General features: G+C 38.4%; 1 protein-coding gene across 1 annotated transcript in view; it reads right to left on the minus strand.

Moving 5' to 3' along the window:
- The window catches only part of LOC108101180 (neuronal acetylcholine receptor subunit alpha-7), a 37,291-nt gene that overhangs the window by 370 nt on the left and 19,464 nt on the right, over positions 1–17,457 (minus strand). The window contains exons 5-11 of the mRNA XM_043209299.1: positions 12,260–12,440; positions 10,903–10,978; positions 10,326–10,520; positions 9,521–9,607; positions 1,121–1,230; positions 831–1,045; positions 591–764 (exon numbers count right to left, since the gene is read on the minus strand). Coding sequence (XP_043065234.1) covers positions 591–764; positions 831–1,045; positions 1,121–1,230; positions 9,521–9,607; positions 10,326–10,520; positions 10,903–10,978; positions 12,260–12,440 — 1,038 coding nt within the window. The remainder of the gene's footprint in view (positions 1–590; positions 765–830; positions 1,046–1,120; positions 1,231–9,520; positions 9,608–10,325; positions 10,521–10,902; positions 10,979–12,259; positions 12,441–17,457) is intronic.

The following is a 17,457-nucleotide window of genomic DNA, read 5'->3' on the forward strand; positions in this document are numbered from 1 at the left end:
ACGTGTGCATGTGTTTGTGAGCGTGTGTGTGGGAGTGGGGGTGTGAGTGTGAGTGTGTGGTGCATGCGTGAGCCTGCACGCGTCTGTGTGGCTTCATTCCGCCGGAAGTCGTGTGGCCTAATTGTTTGACTTGCCACACGGGCGGCCGTCGAATCCTGCCGGCTTTGGTTCAATAAGTTCACACCCAGTCGCGAGCACATATCTTCCAGTTCATAATTGAGCAAGCGATTTCGGTTATATGATTAACTACCGATTGGAAACTATATGGAGCTGAAATCGCTGTTCTTTTAAAAATCAGTAAACAGATTCTTTTATCCTATTTAAGAACTCCACAAGCAACACTTGATCAATAGTAAATTAAAAACCAATTTGCTCATTTGGAATTCGTTTTAGGGGGAAATTTAATTTTCTTTGCAAAATAAACTTGGATGTACGTTCATATTAAAACACAACCTATGGCTGTGTTGAGTGTGTTTAAAAAATCGATTTAGATTTTTTACTTTTATTTCAATAAATTATATAACTTTGGTTTTGTTATTTCAGCTTTTAAAACACCTAAATCACAAATTTTCTAAATAATATAAACTTACCTATCCACAACCATTGCCGCGAACTTCCAATCGCCAATCAATTCCGCTTCGTCGTCAGCTTTGCGCATGCGCGCCGTAATAAATTGCAATTCTTTGAGAATCAGGTGAAGATCTTTGTGATTGCAGCCGATGGCCGTGTGGTGCTCCTCCACCGTTGTGGGCCGGCCAAAGCTACTGCAGATTAACAAGCCAGGTTAATCCCAGGGCTAATATAACTAACGAAGAATAACTTAAACTTACGCTGATGAACCGATGGCGGTTTGGGAGCCCGATATTGTGTGCCGGAAGTCGTCGTCGATGTCGAGGACATTGGCCAGCAGGGACTTGGAGGAGCGCTCCTTCAGCTCCAGCTCCTTCATGCGATTGCTTAATAGTATTGTTTTGCGTGTGATCTTGCGGCCGGGTCGACCCATTCGCAAGATCCAGGGCAGCCATTGTAGGAAAACGGATTTGATCTGGGGAATTAATGGAGCGGAAATTAATCAGGCTGGGGAAATGGTGGGGATTAAATGGAGGTAGGTGTAACTCACCCACGGTGGCATCTCGTGGATGTCCGCTGTGCGATGGTGGTAGTTGAGCACCACTACTGTCAGCACCACCGACGATGCGACCATGAACATTATGCAGTTGAAGTAGGTGCCTATGGGTGGTGCGTGAGTTTGGGTTTTCGGATTTGCGGATTTGCAGATTTGCGGGGTGAACAGAGAGCAGAGAAAAATTCTATATTAATGTGGTGCTCCGGGGTTCCCTTCAAATCATCGAAACACTAAGAACGAAAGCTCGAAATAATAATTTACATAAATAGTACAACATTACTTTAGTTTAGCTTCATTTCATGAAAGACTTTGGTTAGAGTTACGATTAGAGAAAGTAGCGTGAGCAAGTTTACTGTGTTTTTACTCTAGGCTAATTTACGTTGCGGATGCTACTAAGTAATGTCTAATGAAAGCCACTACGTTCGAAGTTTACTCAATACTTTTAGGTTTCATTCGTAATCATGCAGTTTAGTGTAAACCGTTTTCACTGGGGATCATGCATGGAAATGGCTTTAGCGATTGGTTACAAAAGTTGAGCAAAGGACAGTTTTAATTGGTAATTTAATCTTTAAAAATTGTAATATTTTATAGATTTTAGAGATAATTGACTTCTTTAACATTTTCGTACGTCATTTCAATAAGTTTACTTTATCAAATTTTAAAGAATCTGTCTATTAAGATTTTTAAAGTTGAATAAGCACTTAGTTTTTAAGTAATTTATACGTTTTTTTGCTGAAAATGCAATTATAATGTGCTAAAAATATTTCTTTATTTAATATCTTTTCTGTCCTTTGCCCTTTCTACTCTCATAAAATAGAAAAAGCAAGCAATTTTGGTGTGGGCTTGGGTCATCGGTAATCTTTGCCTGGGTAAGTAGTAATTTTCAACTTGTTCTATTAAATGCTGGGAATAGATATTTTAATTGCTTGGGCGAACGCTTTAAGTGGGTTGCAATTGATTTAACGTCTCTGCAGTTTACTGTATGCTCTCTGAATATTTAATAGCGTTTTGACAATCGCTTCAATTAATTTATTGTTTTGAGTAGGCTTTTGATACTTGGGTGTGAGGAACAACGCCAAATTGCTAATTGCGAATACCTAAAGTGAAGAATTAAATATGTACAAAGTATTTCCGATTTGCGGCCGGGTGTTTCAGCAAAGCAAAGTTCACCCTGGAAAGCAAAATCGGAAATATATATAGTCGGGAAAGAATCGAGTGTGTTAGTTGGAGTTTGTCTCAGAGTCAAAGAGGTTCAGCCAAAAGTCTAAAGAAGCGGAGGTTGTTCGGTTGGGTTTCGGGTTAGTTTTTGGGTTCGGGGTTTCATTTGGGTTCCAAAAAATACTCTTGGTTCATCATCAGCATCTCGTGTTTATCCAGTTGGAATTGGATCATGCTCTTCATCGCTTAACATTCGTTTACCTACTTTAGTCGGTCTAGTTTGGTTTTTTACAAGATTCACTTTGATTTTTAGCGCAAACTTTCGTTATGTCTAAGGAGTACTTTGTACAATCGTTTTTTGGTTTTCATATTCAGTTTGATTTTATTTTGATTTATCAGCTAAAAGAGAGAAAAGTTTTGGTTGTTTTTAAAGCTCTAGAATTTTAATTTAGTTTTGGTTGGATTTTGATTGTTTTTCGAAATGATAAACTCAATGTTACAAACAAGTCAATTGGAATTTCTAATACCTAAGAGCGGTACGGCCTCGCTGGTTTTCGTAATGACATTGCCGACCAGCAGGGAGAAAACTGTTTGCGACAGTAGTATAGTGACACCTGCAAAATATTTAGTCGAATTTGGTCAAAATTTGGTTTTTGAGGATCAAGAATTGGGTTTCGTAAATCGCCGAAGTTCGTCCGTTCAGTGTCTTTTGGGGATTTGATTGAGTTGGTTGGGAAAAGGATAAGGATACGGAAGCGAACTCCAGATCAAAATCGATCGGTGTTCGCCTCCGACAAAAGCTTCGGGATTAGACTAAATGATATTTTTTGGCTGAACCTTCTCGCAGAGAACACAACACAACTTGACACACAAGACCATTAGGTCTTCAAGCATATATATTCATACTATATATTTAATATTAATTATTGTTTGTTGGTGGGGGAGAGTGCATGCCAAGTGGAGAGTGGCTATTACCGGTTATCTGAAAGCAAACGAATCCGCGACCCATTTCAACAAACAAACAAAATAAGCGGATCTCAGCGAAATGATATTTTTGCAATACCAGCTAGGCAATCGAGCGATCAGTATTTACATTCGACATTATTCAATTGGAAAATTGGACAGTTTTCACAGTTCACAGTTTTGAGTTCTCAAAAAGGTTCTCAAGCAAAAAATATCATTCCGAGAAATGGGTCAAACAGTAGTGTGATATCGAAGGTGAGTTCGCATAGAGGGGGGAATATAGATATATATATATATCGTATATGTGATCGGGGAATCGGGTGGATGGTTGGCACAGACAATAGCTAAGAAAGTGGTAAAGTAGCGTGTGTGGGTGGGTGGGTTCTTTTTGTGGGCGGTGGGTGGTTGGTGGTGGGTGGTCGAGGTCATGACTGAGAGTTTTTCTGTGTGACGGGTGAGCGAGCGATAACGATAACGATAACGAACGAGAACGAGCTTCAAGATGGTGTTTTGTAATTCATGGACAAACCGAGGGTGAAAAATATATATATAATATCTTTTTATTTTCTGTGGCGGTGATGGTGGAGCAATGCAAAATTCGATTAGCTATTCATGAACGAGTGAATTGGGTGGCGTGATGGTGAGAGTGAGAGAACCAAATCAAACACAAATCAAAGCTGTTTGGCAAAAAAGTCAAATCATACAATACAAGACATAAAACTTCTTTCTTTCTTTTCTTTTCTTTTCATTTAATTTATTTTTCTTTCGGTTGAGTGTCGGTGAGGACGACATCATCATTAGCATACTTCTGCATTTTCGTTTTCTTTTCACAAGTATTATCCCAAACTCACTTGCATTGAAATCTGTCTCATAAGTATCTTTTGTAATTACATATGGGTTGAAATTAAGGGAGTGGCGGTTTTTAAACAAAGCGAAAGAAGTACAAGCAAGGTGTACTGCAATACATAACGGTTAATATATAGTTCGGATATATGGTATACTTAATCGTATAATTGTATTTATTTTGCACAAGTTGAAAAATTACAGAAGGAACTTGCCAGGGCGAGGCTTCGATGCATTAGAAAAAGGTTTGAAATTGAAATTTTTGAGTACATTAATTGGAATTATTATTGAATGGAAGAATATATTTTTTGGATTCTATTACATCATTAAGGCATCGCTGGTTAAGTTCAGGGAATTGAGAGTATATATATTGAAAGGAATTTGATTGATCATCGGTGCGGCAGCGTTGCAATTCGATTGGTCGAACTTCAACGAGCTTGTGAGGTAGAAATTGAAGAGAAAGTGGAAACGGAAGTGGAGGAAGTATAGAACGGAAGTACATTATAGATAACGATAGCATTTAAAAGACAACCCTAACTTGTGTTCTTTGCTGGCTAGCTGGGGATTTGTTGTTCATCTAAGTTGACTTGAATAAGAAGCAAACCAAAAAGATTGTCGATTGTTCAAATGAAGATAGTAGGATATAGGCAGAGTGATAGAGAGAGATAGAGATTGAGATTGAGAGATATAGAGGCAACAGAATATAGTATGATCAACTAAGAACTGCTTCGATATATATTGATACATATTTGTATTTGATATTGATATTGATATATTGATAACTTCAAGTTCAGAACGATTTTTAGAAGATAGGGTGGGACAGAGAGAACGAGTTGGAATTAGAATTGATTTGGTTTAGTTTGGTTTGGTTTAGTTAAGTTAGTAAGTACTTAGCAAAGTTGTTGTAATTAGTAAACATAGTACGACGTACACAAATAACATTTAACAACTTTTAGTCACTTTAGTCACTTTTGAGTTGGATATTGATTGTTTGACTTGGTTGTTGGTTAGACTAATACTTTATTTAAGTTTAAGTTCGGTTTGGTTTCTTTTTGGCTTTGGTTTGTTTTGGGGATTATATATGCGAACAATTTAGCAATGTGTGTGAGTAATATAATCGTAATAGATATGTATATATATAGGTAACAACAATAACAATAATATTCATGAATATATATATGTAGTTTAGTTAGTTACATATATATGTATATATACGGCTATATATACACATATATTTAAAGGCGTGTACGTGTAAATCATATTAAGTACTTTGTTAATTATTCTTTGGTTTTTGTTTTGACAAATTTGAATATATATTTGCATTTGGTAAGTATGTTTTAAATGCAATCGCTACCTAACAAGGGGATTGCATCAGATACTTGGGGCAATGTCTCAGCTACAAGGTTGAGAAACACTGTGAGCGATAGAAGAATTGTAACTCCTGAAACAAAAGAATTTCGTTTTCGTTTTGAAAAATACAATAACAACCACACAAAAACAAATGACACAATCAAAATGGAAATCAAAAAGCGTACGTTTTATGTATGTTCAAGTGTATAGTTGGTATATCTGTATCCTTTTGGGTGGCGTGTGTCTTCGTGTTTCTTTGTGTATTCGTAGATATTTCAAGGACTTTCGGAGAGGTAAATACGAGTATGTGGGTTCAGTATTGTATAGGTTCTCTATTTTGTATCTTTGTAGCAGTTCGAGGTTCACTATTTCGAAGGGCCTTCGGGCCGAACAAGTTGGAGATTGAAGATGGGGGAGATTGTTGTGTTCTTTGGCTATTTAGAGTAAGCATTTAGCGGTTACATTGATCTTGAACTCTGAATGAAGTGTGCTGGCGTGTGGATGAGTATATGCCTGAGTATGCTGCGAACTCAAAAATCGAATCGGGTCCAAAAAAAGTTGGGGGCCTGGAGGGGAAAACTGGGGACCAAAGGTACGTAAAAATCAGGGATGCTCTTTTAATCCAAACGAGAAGTTGTGAGGTCAAAAATCTGAAGGTATTTCCCCTTTTATGTTACTAAGATGGACACGAAGTGTGTCTCTGGGTATTAGTTTTTTTTTCTTCAAAAAATACATAAACTTTTCAAGAGCTTAGCGGTAAAAGTGGGTGGTTGAGGGGCGGTCCAAGTTTGAGCCATTAGCAAGGCAAAGGAGAGACAGGAAAACTTTGAAAGAAGCGCAAGTTTTTCTTGGTCTGGGAATATTTGTAAATTGAACTCGAAGTCGTCTCAGAAAACCCCCTTTTCACTTGCGCTACGTGTTGCCAATTTGCCACGCCCACTGAGGGCGCTCCTCATTTAATTTGCTACGTGCCACGACGAAAGAGATGGCAACAGACTGCAAGAGAGAGAGAGAGAGACAAAAGACTGAGGCTAAGAGGACATTAAGCAGGAAACTTTGCATTTTGCATGCAAATGACAATTTGTCAAGTCTCTGGAAGTTTTCTGTTTCGGGGTTAGGAGCTAACGGATTTGGTTTCGGAACAGGGGAAGAATATATATATATATATATATAGATATATGACATAATATGAACGCATGATGGGCTCGACATCATGAACGATACGATATTATGTGGAGTTGCAACTCTACCATCTGATCAAATGGATCTGCATAAATGCAAGTTCAAATGTTGCTTCGATTTTGGTTTCGTTTAGGGTTTTATCGTTTAGGTGGAGATTCGTTTAGCGCTACGGTTCTATATATATATGATTCGAGGGTTCGGTGTTTAGATGCCAGGAGTTTACGGGTTGCAAATGACTGGTTTTTGCGTTTTTTATATATTATATATATAAATATATAGATACATTTCCGGGTTGTTGAGCAAGAGGATCTAGATTAGTTTGGTGTTGTTAGTGGCTGGGTTTCTTGTGGTTGTTCGGTGTTTGGTGGAGAATTCGTTTCTTGCGAGTAAGTGGGTGTGCAAGTTCAAATAGTTCTTGCCGGAAGAGATATATAGTAGTAGCTATATGGATATTGACAAACTGGTATATATATACTGAAAGAGCGAGAGCGAAAGAGGATTAGGACATAGAGTGTTGAGAAGCTTTTGCTTTTTGGTATTAGCCTCTCTTATTTTTTTCGATTGATTTGCATGCGCTCGTGTGGCGACGTTCGACAAAAGTTCTGGTTGTTCTTTATTTTTTTCAGTGGTGGTTCGGTGGTGTTTTGTTCTTGTTCTTGGGAATCGGTGGCTTAAGTGGTTTTTCGGTGGCTTTTCGGTGTACTTACGTCTGTTCAGCGTGTTGTCTATTTACAGTGTTCGGTTTTTTGTGGGTGATCGGTGTTCGAAATATATATAGTCATATATGGTTAACAATAGATGCTTAGTTGCGAGCCCCAAAGGCTTCGTTTGTACAGCTCTAGCATTACGAACTGATTGGTTCAAGCTATACCTACCGCTAGGATTCGTGTGCTCAGGGGTTCAAATGCTCTGGTCTTTCTAGCTATTCCTCTCTACCAAGCCAAGTATCAAAATGTTCACTGCAGCCGACATACAAACCTCTAGGATATCTGCTCTATTCACTAGCCTACGAACATTTAATATACAGGAGTATGGAAGCTGGGGAGAAGACTCTATTACTCAGCATTCCGGATCTCTAACTATTGCAGTTGACATTCGATTTGGGAAGACGAGTGAAAGGACAGAAGGCCGTTGGAATGCCCAAGGACTGGCGGCGAACAGTGCGGGACATGAATGTAAGTGCATTTCTGGCGGACTTCTCTGCCATCCTCTGACCGCAACTGCGGCTGCCTGCCCTCGAGCCCAATCACACTACAATCCTTCCACCACTTTCCCTCTTTTTCTCCATTTATGGTTTGTTCATGTTTTTTGTCTAACCGGACCAAAAAAAAAAAAAAACCAAAAAAAAAAAATATGGAAAAGGAAAACTGGTTAACTCAGCTGTTGGGCTTTTTGTAAGTTAGTTAGTTGGTTTTTGTTTCTGGTTTGCTGTTTCTTTTTTGGCTTTGGTTTTGCTCCTGCTTTCTAGATTTATTTATTTTTTTTTTTTTTGGTAGCGAAAAAAGGTGGTTCGTTGGATTTTTTATAGTTTCTCTTTTAAATATATTTGTGTATATATACAGTTGTGGCTATATTTAAAATACATTTTCTTTAATTGCATTTCTGTCTACGTTTTTGATGCGGTTTCTTTTGGCAATGCTGCTATGCTTTTGCGAGTCGGGATGATTGAAGGGTTTTAGGGATGAGTAGTTGGGTTTTTAAGGACTCGTCCCAGCGTGATTATGAGGCGAGCGCACACACTAAGGACAAGCTTATTTACAGGATGATCGGGGTTACTCGGTTCGGGATTTATATTATTCAACATTGTTAGGTTTTAGGTTTGGCATTCTAAGAACTGAAGAGTTGAGAGACCAACGAAACGATACGATCGAAACAAGGGGTTCAGCTAGAGGCACACGTAGATAAGCAAACGAATCCAACAAACAAACAATCGAACAAACGAAGCAACAACCAAACGACAAAAATAACTCAGGAACCGATTATATAGGACAAGTACTTCTTGTTTTTAGTTCTTTTTTTTTGGGCAAACACATCAAAATCGAAACGAAAAACTCTCTTAATTGTATTTGTACTTTGTGGCTGTGACTGTGGCTGTAATTGTGATTGTGAATTGGATTGGTGATTCGGTGTTGATTTGTCGTGTGGTCAAATACCAATTATGTCAGAGCTATCGGAGTTAACCCAAAGGTATTAGAATTAGAAAAGAGTTGGAAAAGACTGGCAAGACTAGGGTTAGTTAGTTGGAAAAGCGAGAGAAAAGCAAAGGATGGAGGGAGAGTTCCCCGGACTGGAGTACTTTACACGGTACTTGGATGGGGATTTCAGTGTTGGCGGTGACGTGTGTTCGGGTTAAACATATAGTAGTTGTACGTGTACGTGGCTATAGTCTATATCCGACATCCAGTTTTATTGATCGGTGGTTCAGTGGAGAGTCCAGAGGTAACAGAGAGATATAGATAGATCTATGGCAAACATCAAAGAGTTAGGAGTTGTACTGATCATTCCTCATTCGTGTGTGGAGGTTGTGCCGGAAATCCGGAGTGTGCACTTCCGGTTTTTCGGGTGAGTGTGTGGGTGTGAGTTAGAAGTTACAGTTACAGAAGTGTTGAGAGCTAAGTTAATTGGTATTTCGTATTCGTATTTCTGATTTCGGTATCTTTTGTTAGTATTCGTGGCTTTGGTTTTTGGTTTTAGTTTTTGTTTGGTTTTTTGTTTTTCGTTTTTTTTTTTTCGTTTCTCAGTTCATTGGCACTACTGTAGCAAAACTAATGATTAACTAAAAACAGCATTAGCACAGCACGACTTTCTGTTCGCCGCCGAGTTGTTAGCGGTCGAGATGTCGACCGATCGGCCGATCGTACTTTAAGCTATAGCGTTTTAATTAACGTGTGTGTGTACCTATAAGAGGAACAGCGTCCGACGTTGTCGGCATGGACTCGGCGACAAGGTTTAGAAATACTGTTAATGATAGTAGTATAGTTACGCCTGCAACAAGAGATACAATAAATATAAAACGCAATTTAAATCAAAGTCGAACGCAAAACACATCGGAAAACTGAAAGATCAAGTTTACGTAATAAGATTTATCATTAGTATTTATCGAAAAATTAGAATAACGTTAACACAGTTTACTCATCAGCTTTAATTCGTACTCCTTTATTGGGATGGGTTGTTCATGGAGTTTAAAAGGGGGTTATTTAATTATTCTTTTCACGGGACAAAGGGGGCTCTTATTTATTTTTAATAGTACAAAATAAGTGCTTCCTTTTTATGACATATTTTATAAGAATTACGGATTTACAGTTTTGAATTTCAAAAAGGAAACACTTGTTGGTTATATTTGCTTTACTTTAGTTTAAAAACTGAACAGAGAACATGCATAGACTGACTATCGTTAAAAGCAGCGTAGATTTATAATGGGATTGGGGGTTTATCTTCGATATTTAAATCCAGCTAAGCCTCAATTCGCTACCCTTGCTGCTTGACCTCACCGAACTCGACTTTCCTAACTAACTACCTCAGACATCTATGCATATATATTTATAGAGGAACTCGAACTGGGAGTTTCGTAATGGGGTTATCACCGCTGAAAAAACTCACAAAATTCATTTAGAAAATCTGATAATACAGTTGAGATCGATTGGCATGTTAGGTTTGTACGGTTTTGTGTCTTTGGACAAGGGGACTCGGTTGGCATACTCACCCAGCGTCAGCTTTTCGCCCGAATCCGGCGGCAATGTGAAGCCCAAGAGGGCCATCGATGAGATTAGCACACATGGCACGATTAAATTGAAAAAATAATATAATGTACGGCGGCGAATTTGTATAGTAAAGGTGATATCGACATATGGTTCTGGGCAGCAGGCGTAGACTATCGTATTCTTCTTTCCCGGCATGGCTGAACGATAAAATTGGATTAGTCTGGTTCGGCCAAGGATATTTTGGGGTCGAGACAGTGACACAAACATAGATACATTTACAGACACAAAGACACACGTATGTACAACTGATTTTTACACACTCGTCTTGCGAACGAGGTCATTAAAGTATATACAATTCAATCGTAAAACTAGTTTTTCAATAAAATAAAGAGATATTGCAAATCATAATTGGTCTATGAAGCAATTTTTCGGTTGAGCAGGCAATGTTTTAAACTTAAAAATAAATGCGGGTTTCTTTTGCAATTGAGAATATGCATAATGTATTAGACATTTACAAATGACAACGATCAAACGAAATAACAGTTAGAGAAATAAGCATAATGAGGTTTGTTTACTAACCAATCAAGTACCACTCGCCATTTGTTATGAAATCGGAAAGATCCCCTCCATCTTCGGAATTCAAAACCAAATCCAACTGATTTTTAAACAATTTTTTTTTTTTTTTTTTTCATGGGTATTCACAGAGAATGGAAATCAATTTGCAAATAGCAAATCAATTTTTACATACATATATTTTTTTGTGGTTGGTCATTGAGTTTTGAGTTTGAGTTTTTGTATTTTTAATTGGAGAAAGAGAACATTTAAGATTTTAGTTTTTTGTTGAATTTTGTTAAGAGTTTTTACAATAAGCCACATTGAAACAACATTTATGTACAGATATAGCATGTGTTCGAGGTGTACGAAAGAGAGAGAGATATAGAGAGAGCGAGCAAAATATAGAATTTTATATTCTTTTCATTTGTTTCGAAATTGTTTTTTAAATATCTTGTGGGTGCAAAATACGTGGGAAATAAAAGCGCTGTAAATTAAAGTTGTTCTCAAAACATCCTTCTGTTTTGCATACAAATAGATTTCTTTGTTGACTTTCATTAAGAGTCTTTACTTCGTCCAAAAATACGCCTGTTGCTTGTTTATTTTGGGCGTGGTTTTTTTATTTGCCTGCTACCATGCAAAATAGTTGAAACTTCAGAGGTTCTCTGTGTTGAACGATTCTAGGGTTTCCACACATGATTCCATTTTGGGAGACTTTCTACGAGGGGCTAACCGAGGACTCTCAACACTGGCGAAACCAGTGTTGAAAGCGGTTGCCTTTTGCTTTTGAGCTAAGCTCATCGGTTGAGTGTTGGCATAAAATATTCAATATTCCAATTAAAATCAGGATTGAATATTTTAGCCGACACATGGGAACTCTTACAGTTCAGTGTTGTTAACAACACTGCGATCTTTTGGTTTTGTAATTCGCAAAAACGCAAAGAATTGTTCGGCATGAGGTTAACGAGCGAACAAATCAAAAACTAGAAGATAGATTCGGGTGGATAGAGATAGAAAGACAAACAGAGAGAGAGAGAGAGAGAGATAGAAGTTTGGAAAAGCATATAAACGAAATTACAAATCCGTCCTAACCCTACAGTAAATATCCTAAACTCTCTATGAACTTCTCGTTTGGCTACAGTCAACTCTCTACGGAACGGACTTCCTTCGCGCTTCCTCGTGCGTGAGTCTCGTGATTTGGCAGAAGCGTGATCGTGCTCGAGTTGGAATGTGTTTTATTTTGTGTCAGTGTGAGTGTGAGTGATGTGTGCGTGTCGCCTAGTGTAGCCAGCGTTCACTGTACTATTGGAACTATTAGCTTTTTGTTTTTGTATTTGTTTTGTTGCTTGTTTTTATGTTTTTTGTTTGTCGATTGCCACTTTACCTGATTTCCATCGTAAGTCCAACTACCGAATTTCATTTCGCAATGTTGGTCATCAAATGGGAACCACGTGATGTCTATCTTGCATGTGCTCTTGAAGATACCAGGGGGCACGTACAGACAACTGCCGTTATGTTTGACCACAATGTTGGTGTGATACGTGCCATCGAATCCCTCATCCGCGCTAGATTATTGTACAATTTGTTTTAATTTGATTATTGTCTCGATCGATTCTGGTTGTTATTCGCTTATCAAGTTACTAATCTGTTCGATTTATCGGTCATCATATTTCATTTTTAATTATTTGAATTTTTTCTTTTTATTTTTCATAGGTTTTTTATTTGTTATTTGTGACTTGCGCTTTGATTTGTCATTTTCTTGTTTCATAAATACTAAAAATGTTTTTTGTTTTGGTTGTTTTGGATTCTAGATAACTAGAGTTGGGATTTTTTCGGGGATAAATATCTAGTCTGGGAATCATTGGGGGATTTTGTGTTTGGTTTGTTTTTCTGGTTGTGTGTTGGTCTTAAGATCTAAAGATTTGGCATTCTGTGGGGGATTTTCCAAGTACAGACTTACACAGGTTTTGTTTGAGTTACATTAAACTTATATAAGGATTCTTCTTAGCCTAAATCAAGGATATTTGCTAAAACATTCACTGTAATAGATCTCAACCAGCGTTTGACGACCCAAGCGGAATTTCCATTGCCACAAAAGCACTCGAGAACAGGAAATGGCCACATACAAATATCTTATACCAGCAATGTATCTTTGTATCCCAAATCCACTCTGTGGCACTACCAATATGCGCATATGCAAATGAACCTCGGCAGATACTCCAAAAATGCGGGCAAAGCATGCGATATGCTATACTCGTATGTAAACCCATCAGTGAATGTACAAATATATATATATATATAGTATAGTTGCGTGCATTATATATGAGTGTCTCTTGACTTTGCTGCTGCCCTCAAATGCTGCAATAAAATGCAATTACGGCTCTGATTTCGACTCGAGAGCCCGAGAATGTTGCGTAAACATTTTGTGGACAATTTAGTATTTTGCATTTTTCGGTCGCCGCAAAGAGGCAATGACGTGGTATCCATGATGCTGAATATATATATTTATACATATATCTATATGTATATGTGGGGAGTGGAATGTGGGGGAGTGTTGTCCAGGGGGCGTTGGGGCGTGGTTGCCGTGGTAACGAGGATTACATGCAAACGCTGCGGCATTTAAGGGGAATTTGTGCGCTGATTAGCGACAGGTCAAGCTCAACCCGAAACGCAGATGTTTCCCACTTGGGCTTAAGAGATTGCGGTCGTGAGGGCATTTTGACCAGGTCCAAAATACACACAAACACACACACACACACCAATGTATTGTGGGGCATTACAGTTAATTGATATGGCAGCGAGAAGGTGAGAGCACTTGATTGCCCGAATGTGTTAAAACACACTCGAATTTCCCGACAGTAATTGGCACGTCAATCCTTTTTGGGCCAACCTTCATCACTTTTTGCCCGCATTAAAAATCATTTTAATTTCGAAAAGTGAAATATTCGCTTGTATTTCGGTTCCCTTTTTTTTTTTTATTTTTTTGGCTGCCCTTGGTGCTGATTTTCTCTGTTCGGCCTTATTAATATTGACGTTGGTCTCAACCCGATTTGGGTTTTTTCCCTTTCTTTTTTCTTTTTTTGGTCCACGGATCTACCAACTAAGCCGCTGTCAGATTTATTTGGGTTTTTTTTATTTCGCAACTTCTGTGCGACTTGTGATGCTTTGGAAAAACACACAGATAATGTTGCAATTAGAGTGAAAGCTTTTCAGCTGGCATTGGTGGTTTAAGGCACCGGCATCTCAATTAAGCAGCCGTGAAAGGAATCGCAATTCGCGCCCAAAATCAGCATAAGTAAATGGACAAAACAAAAAAAAAAAAAAAAAAAAAAAACGCAAAAAAGAGGCGAATTAATCGATGGGGAATCTTCGTAATAAGGCTAGGAAAATCTACAGTCATGTATCTCCATCTGCAACTTTTTGTGTTTCAGTAGCTGTATCTTTAGCTGTATTTGTATCTGTATGTGTATCCGTATCCGTATTTGTATCCTTTGAATGTCTCTGCTATTGATCTAAATGATGGCCGCACATTAGCAGCGCTGGCGACGCATACAAATTAGGTCGAAATGTGAGTCGTTCGGGGAGAAGAATTAATAAATTAAACCGAGTGAAAGTCTTTCGCTGCGATGTTCCCCGAAATGTATGCTCGAAAAATGTGAGACTCCTGGAAAAGCTGACTGGGAATCGAAGGCGAAATGGCTTCTTGGAATCCCCCTGTTCGAGTTGGTTCCTTTTGTCGGGACACGAATTCCGGACTGTGAGCAAGTTCATTAGCAAACAAAGTTGACAGCCAAAAGGTTTCTCCAAGGGCCACGCCCAATCTGCTGATTTCCCCTGACTATCCAACTGCCCAGCTAATCAATATGATTTTTATTTCCAGCCTCCATTCTCGCCTAGGCCTTTTCGTCTTTTGTCTCGGTTTTCCACGTCTTGGTTTCGGTTTTGGTCTCAGTCTTGGTCCTTCGATGCCTTTTCCTGCGAAAATCAACGCCGGATGCTGCGTGCCATGGAAATTAAACGTGCGGCGTACGTGTTTTGATTCATTGTTCCAGCGATTTGGACTTTTTTTCTCTTCCTACCTTTTTTTCCAGGTTGTTCTTTTTTATTTTTTTTTCTTGCCACGGCTCTCGGGTGACATGTAAATTCCATTTTCATAGGACGAGCGACGGGTGAACACAGTGAACATGCCCCGTGCGTCAATCAAGCTTAAACCTCGTGTGTGACTCGCCATTAGGCCAAATAAGCTACGGACCTGGTCCGCTGCAGTGGTAAATATAAATTGCAATTAGTTCTGCAAATGCACCTGCACCCCGCAATCCGCAAAGTTGACACTCTGCACTCCGCCAGGTACATTTATATCCGACTGCAAGTCTCCGCAGTAGTTTGTCTTCATTTGTGAGCCAAGTTAGAGCCTCTCCCCTCCACTAAATGCGTATATGGTTGTTCTTTTTTTTCCTTTTAGCAGTTTTTGTACCTTTGGGGAGTTGTGGCATTTAAGTTGTTTTTAGTCGGCACCTGGCAACACGGCCAAAGGGGAATGTGGCAACAAATTTTGACGTTTAAGTTATGGCTTAAAATGTTTAAGCTCCCCAGGGTGGACACGGATTTTCTGCATTTTTTCCTATATTTTTTTTCAGAATGGTGCACCATCAAAGGATTCGTTGCAATCGCATTTGGCGGAATGGAAATATCATAATGAAGTTTTTTGCACAGACAAAGTTTTTTTTGCTTGCATATGAGAATATGCGTTTCTGTCAGATAATTCTGTGGGTGGAAAACGCTGGATGAGATATGAATTTAGAGAAATAGAGTCATTCCTTTTGGCAAACACAGCTGCTTCAAATGGCGCCTCTGGATTTGTGGTCCTATATAACTAAACTGAGACTTCTGGCGGGGAATGGGTGGCATGCAACCGAGTGGAGCTTACACGGCTACTTAGACTAACTTACGCAGACTTAATGGGCGAATGGGCCACTGGCAAATGATTTCTCGACGCCCGGATTTCGACACATCGATGCACACGCACACACACAGATGGCAAAATATATACTTGGTTATAGATAAATATATATACGAGTATGAATATATAATAGTAGTAGTAGTAGGTGGGTAGTTAGACGTTTAAACACAAATACATATAGATATGGTTGGTTAGGTATACAGCAATAGTTGGTTGGGTATATAGAGATGATTATAACTGGACACCGAGCAAGAACCGAGAAACATGAGCTTAGTAGTATTTATTATTGTTAAGGAACACAGTGAACAAATAGCTAAAATGAACGATATATATAGCACACACCAATAACAATTGATTACTTTGGTGATTGCAAAGCTCATACACACACATACACGCACCCGTACACACTCACACTCTCTCGCTGAAACGGACATTTTAAAAGCGAAATGGAAAATGGAGAATGGCGAAATGAGAAATGAAATGGCAATTATTAAAGGCATTTCGATGGGTAAGTGAGTGAAATGCGGGCATCTAACACTCGTTACGACCCGAAAACATTTGTAATTTGTACTCCCTTCGCAATTATTGTTGGCCATGTTGCGGCAATGTTTTCGCAACGGCTTACGGGGCGTATGATGAACGTTCCGCTACGGTCAAAATCGACAGCTAAATTCCGCTCCTGATTTGTTTAAATTTCAGGTTCACACACACACTCACACAATCACACTTCTAGTCTAACTAGTTGGACATATAGACTAACATTTAGTGAAAGCGATTCGATAATAAATTTGTTAGACGCTCGTTCTTTATAGTATCTGCTTTTAGGATTATAACATATGGATTTGAACCTTCCAAAATATTTGTTTGCTTTTTATACATTTTAAATTTACTAAAGTTTTGAAACTTTTATTGACAGCCTTTTAAAAGAAGTTTCCTTTTGATGAAGCCTTTCAAGAAAAATCTACGAGCAATTTAAAATGTTGACTTCATGGAAATGAAAAAAGTTTCATACAAATCTGTTTAAAGAAAAGAAAAATTTACAGTCTTAGCGGAATCTTGGCAAGCGATTCAAAGCACAATTTGTCTTGAAGTTCTTTTCAACTAAAAGTTGCTATAAGATACTCAATTTCTTTAGAGATTAATCTGGATTAAACGGACAGTATTATATTTTTATTATGGAAGGTTCATTTGACTTTCGGTCGGCCGAAAGTTTAAAGTTTTAAATATTTTTTCTTTACTTATATTGGGTGGCATGTCGTGATTTTTGTTAGTTTTTAATGCGTAGATGGACAGATCGATATTCAGTAGTTCAGTTGTGGAAGAATAGAATATCTGATGGTGCTCTGGTTTAATATTAACTTGATGGTTTGCTTAGCTAGCCTAGCTAAGTTTTCGGTTTAGAAGAATGTATTTAGCTTTAGCTTATATTATAATGGGATGGGTTTTCTATTTAGATACTTTTAACATGTCGTTAATACATTTAATTAGGTTGTGTTTGTGGTGAAGTGTTTTATGTGTGTTAGTGTGTGTATGGAATGTGGGTGGTGGGTTGGTTAGTGGTGGCTTTGGGTGGTGGATTCAAGAAGTGAAAGTATTTTTTGGCACCTTTCTCTGGGCTTTAT

Source organism: Drosophila ficusphila, unplaced genomic scaffold (genome assembly GCF_018152265.1).
Source record: "Drosophila ficusphila isolate 14025-0441.05 unplaced genomic scaffold, ASM1815226v1 contig_794, whole genome shotgun sequence".
Lineage (NCBI taxonomy): Eukaryota > Metazoa > Arthropoda > Insecta > Diptera > Drosophilidae > Drosophila > Drosophila ficusphila.